Below are 10,765 nucleotides of genomic sequence, written 5' to 3' on the forward strand. Positions count from 1 at the left end.
AAACATACACAAACATGACGAATGAGGACAGTGAACATTCAACAGCAGTGGGGTGCCAGATGTAATCGGTTCCGAAAAGATTTTAAAAGTCCTTTATCTTCTTGGTGTGAAAAAATAGCTTTAAAAAATGTATCACATTTATGCAATCATTTTAAATCAATCTCCGTCTATGTTCACACACAGCCGTATTCCTTCAAACAGCAAAAAGCTTTAGGTTTCTTGAAAAACACCCATTCTCTGAGTGCCAAGAGTGAGATTTCTGGTTATTAGAAAAACAGATTATATTTTTCTTAAAACATTGTTATTGTATTTGCTAATTTTACTTGTGTGGCAGGAAAAAAAAACGTTGATTGATTGATTGATTTATTGCTTTATGCATTTTTGTGGCAATATTCAGGGTAAATCCCTTTGCCCTCCAACCTGAAAATGAAGTGTTGCATTTTATAATTGTGGCATTAAAAGGCCATTTGGGCAACACAGGAGAATAAAGCTGGTGCTTTATCCTGTAAAGACAATAACGTTTTAGTACAGCATACCATATTTCTCAGAGTAAATATCAGGGTTTTCTGCATAGTTTGGCAAGGGAGGCGACTTACTCAGGCCCAACTTAAATGTAATTCATTTAGTGTTCTTTTTTTGCTATGCATTTTTTTTGCTGCTGTGACTCAAACTCTGGAGCGACTTGTAGTCAGAAAACTGAAATTAAACTAAATTAAATTATTTGTCTCACTATAGATTGCTACAGAGTATAATTTTCTTTGACCCAGTTTGAAGACTTGCTGTCCTGCAGTACTCCGAGGAGGGAAAAAATAAAAATACCAAAATGTCTCCATTTAAATGAGAAAAATACCGTAGACTTCAGGGGGGTATTTACAGAAAGCAGGTTATGCTAGCTCCCACGGTAAGTTTGAGGCTAAGGAAGTTGATAACCTCAGCTTTCGGTTCCAGAAATGGAGGTATGTTTCAGGGTAGGTCAAGTTGCCATGGCAACTCATGCTCTGAACATAACCTGGTCTGGAGCAGGTTTAGTTGAAGGTTACTTTGTTTACAGAGAGGTGAAGCAGCGTGCCGTGTCCATTTGAAGATGATTTAGTGGATGAAGAAGCTCAGATACTTTTTCCACCATGAGAGGGTGATAAGACCACATATGGATGTTGGAAAAATAAACTTTTTTACTTTGATCTAACTTAATTATTTGCTTCAGTTAATATAATTAAAAATCTTTTTTTTGTTAAGTCAGTTTAAAAATAACAGGTAGTTTTCAGACAGTTATTTTGCTTTCATTCAAATTAATTCAATTAAACTTGTAGGTGTAACTTTGGTGCTACTGTTAGATCGGCACCGCAAGGGATTGTGGGATATCATTCCCTTTGCCTGTCTGGACTGATTTGGGTTTAACTGTGGCTTTTTGACCAAATGTGTTTAGTTGTTTAGCTGTTTTACTGTGTTTTACCGTGTTATTTTGCTCTCCTTTACTCAGGTCTCTGCACCATGAGGGAGAGGGAGGGAGAGGATGATGAGTTTATATAGCACCCATACAGTGAAGTTATACATTAACAATGTTGGTGAATTCCTAAATGAATATGCGCACACATTACAAACTGTTTTGTTCTTTTTATTGTTATAAAAATGAGGATCTGCCAGCTCAAACTTAGACATATGAAAGTTCAAGAATTTTAATTCATTACGGTGGAAAAGAAATTACTTGAATTGGAGTAATATGACATTTAGTTAAATAAATATGTAAATTTGAGTTGTATTAACAACTACTGAGTTTTAATTACTTCTTATCAATAGAAGTAATTCATTTAAGTTGGCAAAATTGGATAAGTTTTATATATATATATATATATATATATATATATATATATATATATATATATATATATATATATATATATATATATATATATATATATATATATATATATTTATATACATATATATATATATATATATATATATATATGTGTGTGTGTCACATGAAGATGGAAATAAGATCAGAAACTCATGCGTTTACTTTGTCTGTTCTTCTACTACAAGCAGAAACTCTTTCTTTTGATGATGCAGCCATGTTACTTTTTTGATGGACGTATAATCTTCATACGCCGTCATTAAAACCTCAGACTCCGTCTGAAGTATAGCGCTTTCTTTTTTTTCACCACGCATTTCCATGGTGACTCCGGAAATCGGCGATCTATTGAGAATGTCTTTATGTACCTGCTGTGCACGAGCATTAACCCAGGGTTACCAAGTCGAGCGTAATTACGCTAACTCATATCTGGTCTTTTGGAACCGACATACCCCGAGTAAGCAAGTTCAGGCGGATTTCAGCCAGAGTTCAGGCTTAAAGTCAGGCTAGTTTAAACACGCTTCCTGGAATACCCCCCAGGAGGAGATTGTCCAGATTCTTCACGTTTGTTTGGACTCTAGCTTCTTCTTCTGTGTTGCTTTCAGTAGTAAATGCTGATACACACCTACAGTGCCCTCTAGCAGTTGCTTGTGGGAAAACAAGGAACCAATGAGCATCTTTTTTTCTTTTTTTAAATCACATATAAGTCGCACCCCCTGGCCTTACTATATAAAGAACCACGACTTATAATCCGTTAAAACAGTTGAAAAAAGTAATGCTACCCCACCAAGTAATATAAAGCGAATGAGAGCAGTTTCTCAATAGCCTCACTTATAATTACAAGAGGAAACAGAAGATACACACTGAGAGGGATCCACACTTGCATTCACAGCAATAGTGACCCACTTTTTTAAGGAGCAGTAGCTTACGTAGCAAAAGCAAATACTCCTACATTATTCTGAGTATAAACTTGAAGCTTTTATGATCTTTTTTTTGTTGTTGTCTTGATTAGTTGTGCTGCAGCAGAAGTCTGGGTTTTGACGTTTTTGTATGAAAACCACACTGAAATAATGAAATGTAAATACTCTCTCAAGCTGTTCAAATTTGATTAAACACATGCAAAGAAACACATAAAACCCTGATTTATTTGGTGAACATTCACATAGTTCAGAAACATCAGGATGCCAGCGCAGTGAAAGGAACAAAACGTTATTTGATGAGATTTTTACAAGTGACAGAGCTTGTCATAACACAGGCAAAACACAGCAGGAAGTTTGATGATGGATCTTCTCCACCACTTGTAACCTACTGCCTCAATATTAGAGTGGAGCCAGTTATTATAATAATCATGCATTTTGTGGTACAAGAACCAAATTTGGCACCTTAGGATCTCCTCTTTTAGAAAAGCTCAATAGTCACAAAAATTCAAGATTTAAAAAAGTATATACAGTATGTGATTTAAATAAAATGTTATTCTGTTGGTAAGGTTTAAAGACTGCGCATGACCAGCCCATATTCTTGAGACTAAGGCAAATAGACAATTTATTATTACCATAGCAATTGAGCGTATGGCTGCCATCTTTACAAATGGCCACCATTCTTGATTTTTCTAATGGCTCTTCTGAAAGAGAAACTGGACTAACAACCCATTCATTAAAAACAATTATGGTACATCAAGCACAAATTGGGTAATATTTGCTGTAAACTTTGACAATGCATATGTTCTTGCTAAAATGATAAATGCATACTGGATGGTGTTTAATTGCACGAATCGTTTCCAAACACCAAATTTCCAATACATATTTATTTAGAAAGTAGCACTTTTACTTCAGAAAGGGTTTTCACTTTATTCAATAAAACAGGACTGGCAAACTCTGCCTTTTTTAATCTCTCCCTGACCTGCTTGCTGCTGATTGGCTGACTCAAGAGATTCCACATCCTGAGTGACTGAACACACCTGATCCAGTTAATCAGCAGCAAAACGTCCAGGGAGAACTGGAGGCTGGCCAGCCCTGTAAAGGATTGCGCCTTTTTTTTCTACAGTTACTGTGATTTTATAGAAATAATTAGACGCTCTAAGTTGGAAGCTTTAGAAAACATGTTGTGATGGGAAAAACAAGCTCCTAGCAAGATCAACTTTTCAAACACCTCCTGTAAAGTGGAAGAATGTGTTTTGTAAAAAAAAAATCCAACAAGCCTTAGGTCCCAATATAGTTGCAGCTTTTGTGAAAATAAAATTGTCACAATACTGTTATATTAGTGAATTTGTTTTTTGATGCTTGTCATTTGTTTGCCCTTTTTTCTCTTAGTGGTTGAATTTGGATGATAATACTTCAACTGAGGTATTATGTTGGTTTTCTAGTTGTGCTGCAGGAATTACTTAACTCTAATTAGTTTGGAACTGGCATCACTTTATTTTTTAGTTTTTCTAAGCTTATTGGAATTTGGCATTGCATTTGGCCACAGTCATTTTGGGCCGAGCAGTAGGGAACAAAATGAGAAAGGGAAAATCACAGTAACCAAAAAAGCGATTTACAGAGTTACTGCTCCTTCCCATCAAAACAAGTCAGCTGAGGTCCCTGAAGGTACATTCACACTTGGACCAGGAACCTATTCCTGAGATAATTTTTAGTACATGCAAACCTGCACCTTGACTTGAGTGTCTTGGTTTTCCTGAATGTGACTCTGATATGGTGAGTGAGCCAGAGCTGTACATTTCAATCACATACACCCTTAGTCATCCTTACAAATACTCAAAGATAGACTTACTACATGTCAATGAAGGTGATATGAGCCTCAAAGTAACTGCAATCCTTTAAAGGCTGAAAGTAGCTCTTACTCTTGTAACTGAAATACTTTTCCAGGTGCCTTGATCCACTCCTTTCTTCTTTCATGCCTGATATGTCAAATGAATGTTTTCAGACTTTCCTGTCAAATTTAAAGAGTCTGTCAGCCCTTTCCTTAGTCTGAAAACACCCTGAGTGAGGGACAACATTCAACTGAAAAATACACTGATGTGGAAATCAAAGACTGGGGAGACCTGAGAACAACTTATAGTGTTCTCTGTTGAGGAATTGGAGCATGTGGATCAAAATCCCTGCTTCAAGACCATTACTGGTATATTAATGATCAAGTATAACAATTATTGGAAGTTCTACCTGTAGCGGCAGTTGTCTGGGGGCTGCTTTGTCTGAGCATGACCACAAGGAGTTGAGTCAAAAGTGTGAGGCCAAGAGTTGTGATGACAGCAGCTCACTGTCCTGCAATACTCAGCTTTTCTATTTATATCACAGCTATTTTGGACTGATTTAAAAAAAAAAACATTTTACAGCAGAAACAAGGCACTTAAGGCCTTTGTTATTTAGACTTTGTTGTTTCATGCTATGTGTTATTTATAAAAGCTGTAGTCATGTTTGAGAAAATTGACACTCTAGTGGTGAGTTGGCTTAGAGCAACCACATTGATTGACCACTATGATCCCCTTTTGTTATCCTCATCCAGCAGCTGGAGCACTTTGCATTTGTTACTGTGCACTCCTCCAGGGGCTGATGTGCCTCAAGTTTTAAAGGTCAACGTCATCAGACACATGCATGTACGAGGGGAAAGGTGAACAGAAGCAGATGGTTGGCAGGGCTTCATGATCATGTCCTTACAGAACATGACACAGACAGAAACCAATCTTTTTTGTGGCTAAATAGAAGATTATTTTTAATGGAAAATATCAAAAATCTCTCATTTTGAGAGCGTTTTCAACAGCTTCACAGTGGTTTCGCCTCACAGCAAGAAAGCCCTGGTTCAAATTCTGACAGGGACCTTTCTGAGTGGAGTTTCTGAGTGCATCTTCTTGTATGGGTTCAAAACCAGGTTTTCCTCCCACATGCTTCACACGTTAATTGGTGTCCCTAAATTGTCCAAAGGTGTGCATGTGAGTGTAAGGCCTTGCAACAGACTGGTGACCTGTTCAGGGTGTACCCTGCCTTCAACCAACAGTAACTAAGTTGGCTCTAGCAGCCACTTGAGCTTTAAAGAGCTTCAGCAGGATCTGAAGATGGATTTCCACAAACAGAGAAGCTTGTCAATCTATAAAGCCACATGCACCCGTATGGGTCAATCCCTAAATGGGTGCTGCAAGTTTTTGGGTTGTCCAGGCATGTAGAGAGTTGTAAAAAGGAGTGGCAGGATCTTAAGAGTGTTGCAGATGTCTCTTGCAGGTGCTTGAGACTAGTGGGACCACCTCGTAAAAGTGGAACGTACCATTGTTGTGTTTGATATGTGTATTTGTGAAGTATTTGTACAGTAGTGTAAGTTACACACACTTTACTTTAATTCAATTCCATTTTATTTATATTACCCAATATTACAACACAGTTGTCTCAACGCGCTACACAGGTTATTGTACAAAACATAAAATCCGTCATAAAATACAAAAGCTGATTGCTAAACTAAACTAAGCTAAACTAAGCTAAACTAAGCTAAACCTTAGACCCTCCTTTTAAAAAAAACTGCTAAAAAAATGCTCTGTGTGATGCTGTCACACAGCACCCTGTACGTAGTACTCCAGTCATTAGGGAGGTGCTCACTGCTTCTTACTGACCCCGTGCAAATACTGTGTGCATGTGATACAGAAGTGTCTGTAAGATGTTTGTATGTCATCACAATCTAAAGTTTGATTGTCCAATTTCCTCATTTCTAACAGTCAGGGTGAATGCAACAGATGTGCGAGGACCACATGCTTACAGTTTTTCTCAGTCGCTTTAGTACAATTCTCAGATCAGAATTGAAGTTTGCAAATACATGTGTGCATTTCTCAAAAAAATTTGCACAAACAGCAAAACGCTACGGATTTCTTGCAAAAGCCTGTAATGTGCTCAAAATCTTTAGTTCATCTCTCAAAACTAAGTCTTTATGTCATTGAACATGTCAGTGCCATCAGAATGTCAAGTCTTTGTGTCATTGTCTACGAACAAGACAGTCGAATTACTTTGTCATGTTGTCAATATAACTGTGTACTTTAGAGGGAGGTTCTGATGTAAACTATGGCTAAAGTTTGGATGACAATTATTGTAAAATGTAAGTTTCACCTTTTTTGTTTGATTGCAAGAGACTGGACAAGATTCACATTTACACTTTTATTGTTCATATTGTAATTTGTTGACAGACCATGTCATACCAACATAGAAAAAACCCACTGCAAACAGTAACACAAAGGGAAAAAAAAGATAGGACAATATTCTGTACAACAGTACAGGCAGTGCAGTAGGAATTTGTGCGGTCTTCCTACACCTCTTGTCGTTCCTGTATGTTAGGCCACAAATTCTCATCCACATCACAGCGAATATCCTCTCTTGCAATGCAGCGAAATATTTTTGTCATATCATGACAACTTGGTCAACCATTTTGCAGTTAATGACTTATACGATGAACTAATGACTAGGAGTTTTGAGGAGTAAGACCATTACACAGTGAACTATATAATACATTTTGATCAACATGATATAAACAATTGATAATGTAGCAAAGAGCAGAGAATTGTACATAATCATTTGCATGGATGTACCAAAACAATTGCAACTTATTCAAAGAAGTGAGAAACTGCTTACATGATGTGCACAAGTGACATCATGATGTGAAGATTGAACAAATAGTTTTGGGAATTTCATTCTGATCTGACAATTGTACTAAAGCGACTGAGAAGAACTGTAACACCTGAACAGTACAAACAAGCTTCCGAAGGAGTGCACAGGATTCAGAGGGGTCGAAAAAAAAGGAAATATCTTTGGGACATGCCTGTATCTCACTTACTTCCATCTCACCTTACTTACCATAACGCGTGTCTTATGTGTTCACTACAACCTGATGCCAGCAGCATTAAGTAGACAAAACTGTGCTTATACATTTTTGCCTTACAGTTTCACTGGGTTACAATCCTTAAAGTTTCTACTGGCAACCTGCATTCGCCGCACAGATTTGCTAATTTTTCTCTCCAGACATCCCATATCTACCCATATGTACAGTTGTGACTTAGACTTAGAATTTAATAGCGCAGGTCAGAAAAGTAATAGCGCAATTACTATAGAATGCAAAGACTGATCACAAACGTAAACTCAACTTTATAAAGAATCATACAAAGACAAGGTAAATACATGAAAGACCCTGCTTGTTTTTCAGAAATCCCTGCCTCACTTTCTGAGGCAGGGCACCTGTCTGAATCAAGTGTCTTTTACCAATAAGAAGCAGCAGAGGCAGGGGTGGATGGAAAAGAATCAAGACATAAGCCCTGGAAGACTTTGGGTTTAAACACCACTAGATCAGAGATGCGTGCTGTTGTATAATAGTAAAAAAAACTTCCATCACTTTTTAGCATTTATGCAATTGAAGACACATTTTTGTTGCTTTCATGGACTTGCCACAACAGATAATAATAATTTGAATTATTGTAAAAGGAACTCAAAAGATAGAGAAGAGCAATGAGGTCCAGGGATACATGATTTTAATCCCAATAATGTAAAAAAGGAAAAAGTATATGTTTTTTCTGTTCAAAGTGATGCTGGAGTCCTGGATTTAAAGACCCACTCTGATGAAAATTTTATTTTTGGTGTTTTTGACATGTTCTTGTTGCATCTTTCTGATGATGGAGAACATAAATTGTAAAAAATAAGCTTAAAATTGCATTTCTAAATTTTTCTTGATTCAATTTATTGTGCATCAGGAGCAAATGAAAAAAATGCAGTTGGAAAAAGATCACATTTGTGACGTAGAAAATACAGTGGGTGGGCTACAAGCTCCAAGCTCTAATCAACAGGGAAGGGAGCACTGGGTCTCCTCTGAAGATAAAAAAACCATGATTGGAGTGGGTCTTTAGATAGATAGACAGACAGACGGACGGGCGGACGGACGGGCGGGCAGAAAGATAGATAGATGGATAGATAGATAGATAGATAGATAGATAGATAGATAGATAGATAGATAGATAGATAGATAGATAGATAGATAGATAGATAGATAGATAGATAGATAGATAGATAGATAGATAGATAGATAGATAGATAGATAGATAGATAGATAGATAGATAGATAGATAGATAGATAGATAGATAGATAGATAGATAGATAGATAGATAGATAGATAGATAGATAGATAGATAGATAGATAGATAGATAGATAGATAGATAGATAGATAGATAGATGACTTTATTAATCCCACAATGGGGAAATTTCATTTAATGGTATGTTGTAGTCAAAAATGTGAATTGTGATATAAAAAATCTAAATTTGCCTTGACAAATGTGACATTAGGATGTTTTACAGAAATTGTTGCTAATAATTAATTTTAAAAAGTATCACCATGAATTGACGAAGTTTGCCATTACAGTATTTAACATATTTGTGAAAATGAAACATGTTTTTCTCTTTTTACTTTTCTCTTTTTACTTTATTTTATTAGCGTGTACATATGAGATTTTCCATTAAAACATATCAGTAGATCTTTAACATGAGGCCATGAAAAAAATTGTGAGGTCTTCTGAGAGATCATCTGTTTGTCTCTGCAGGTGGGGACCCTGCGGAAAGAAGTAGCCGACCTTGGACAGGTCATGAAGAGAATGGCCCAACTCATGGAGACCCTAATTCCATCAGTACAGCCGCCTACAATAGTGTGTCCTGCACATTATTCTCCGGCACACCACATGTGCTTGCGGCCTGCCACACCGACTCGGTCTTGCCCTTCACCATCCCCCTCTAAAACTGCCTCCATTTGGACAGAAGCACCAATGCCACTAACTTCTCCATCCCTCGCGGCCGCACAGCAGCATAGTGTGATGTGCCACACAGACTTTTTAATACATAGACCACAGAGCCTCCAAGCTGCATGTCCCGCCATGCCTAGCTCAGCTTCACCTTTAACTCCTGACTCTTATCAGCTCCAGCCGGCCTCTGTCATCTCAGAGCTTCCTATGCCTTCATCGTCCTGCAGTTTGCATGATATCCCATGCTGCGAGGTTCAGGCTCCTACCCCTATAATGTCAAGTGTGGACAGTTCACCTCCGCAGGACGGAGGACAAAGGGGGCTTTATCACAGTTCTGGATCCTCTCCTCAAACTGGACTTGGATTGGTTCATCGCTGCCCAAACCAAGGTTTGTAGCAGACCTTTAAAAAGTTTCCTAAGGACATTTCCAATAAAATCTTTGGAAACACACTCAGCTCAGAACTTTAATATCACTGCAAGACATGGCAGAGATGCAATGAACATTTCTGTTTTTTTTTAAAGGCACGCTTTTCAAAATGTATTTGCATGAAAGAGGGTTTAGGTGTTAGCTTTACCTTGTAGAGGCTTAGTTTTAATATAAGAAAAGATTTGGGAGCAGTATATTGAGGCTCCTTCAGAGAAAGCACTCTGCCCTGATGGAGAATGAGACAGAAACTTTGAAAGAAAAAGTAGTTTTTGAGCACTCCTTCTTGCTTCCTTCCGACCCTCTTCTTCTCCTTCCTTTTACCCCTTCTTTCCTTGCTTATCTAACCAATGTCGGATGCTCTGGACACCGCGGAACAGTGCACAACTTGTTAAAGTGGGTTCGCAAGTCAATGTGAGGAGAGAAATGGGGCGTACTGTGCTATTTACTGCTGGACCTGCAGGCAGAATGGGTAAAGGATGGAGGAAGCTGGCTGTGGAGGTGGCGGTGGGGCACTTTAAGCCTTGGGCATCGCAACCATGCTGTCGTCTGTCAAGCTGAACACAGGGGTTCGTTTTCCCTCTCTGTCTCTGTTTTGCAGTTGTTCTCCCCATGCACCTCACATTGGTTCTCCACTCTCTGTGCATGCCTTTCGAGTAGTGCCTGTAGCCCCACATTGACATGCTGCATGTCAGCCCGTGGAGATTCAGCTTGCCATTTACCTGTCTATTTAAAGGAAACGT

General features: G+C 38.0%; 1 protein-coding gene across 1 annotated transcript in view; it reads left to right on the forward strand.

Moving 5' to 3' along the window:
- kcnh8 (potassium voltage-gated channel, subfamily H (eag-related), member 8) overlaps positions 1-10,224 on the forward strand; it is a 70,615-nt gene extending 60,391 nt beyond the window's left edge. The window contains exon 17 of the mRNA XM_011480853.4: positions 9,404-10,224. Coding sequence (XP_011479155.1) covers positions 9,404-9,994 — 591 coding nt within the window. The 3' untranslated portion in view covers positions 9,995-10,224. The remainder of the gene's footprint in view (positions 1-9,403) is intronic.
- Positions 10,225-10,765: the final 541 nt, after the last annotated feature.

The sequence above is a fragment of the Oryzias latipes genome, chromosome 11 (assembly GCF_053564925.1).
Source record: "Oryzias latipes strain Hd-rR chromosome 11, Olatipes_Hd-rR_3.1".
NCBI lineage: Eukaryota > Metazoa > Chordata > Actinopteri > Beloniformes > Adrianichthyidae > Oryzias > Oryzias latipes.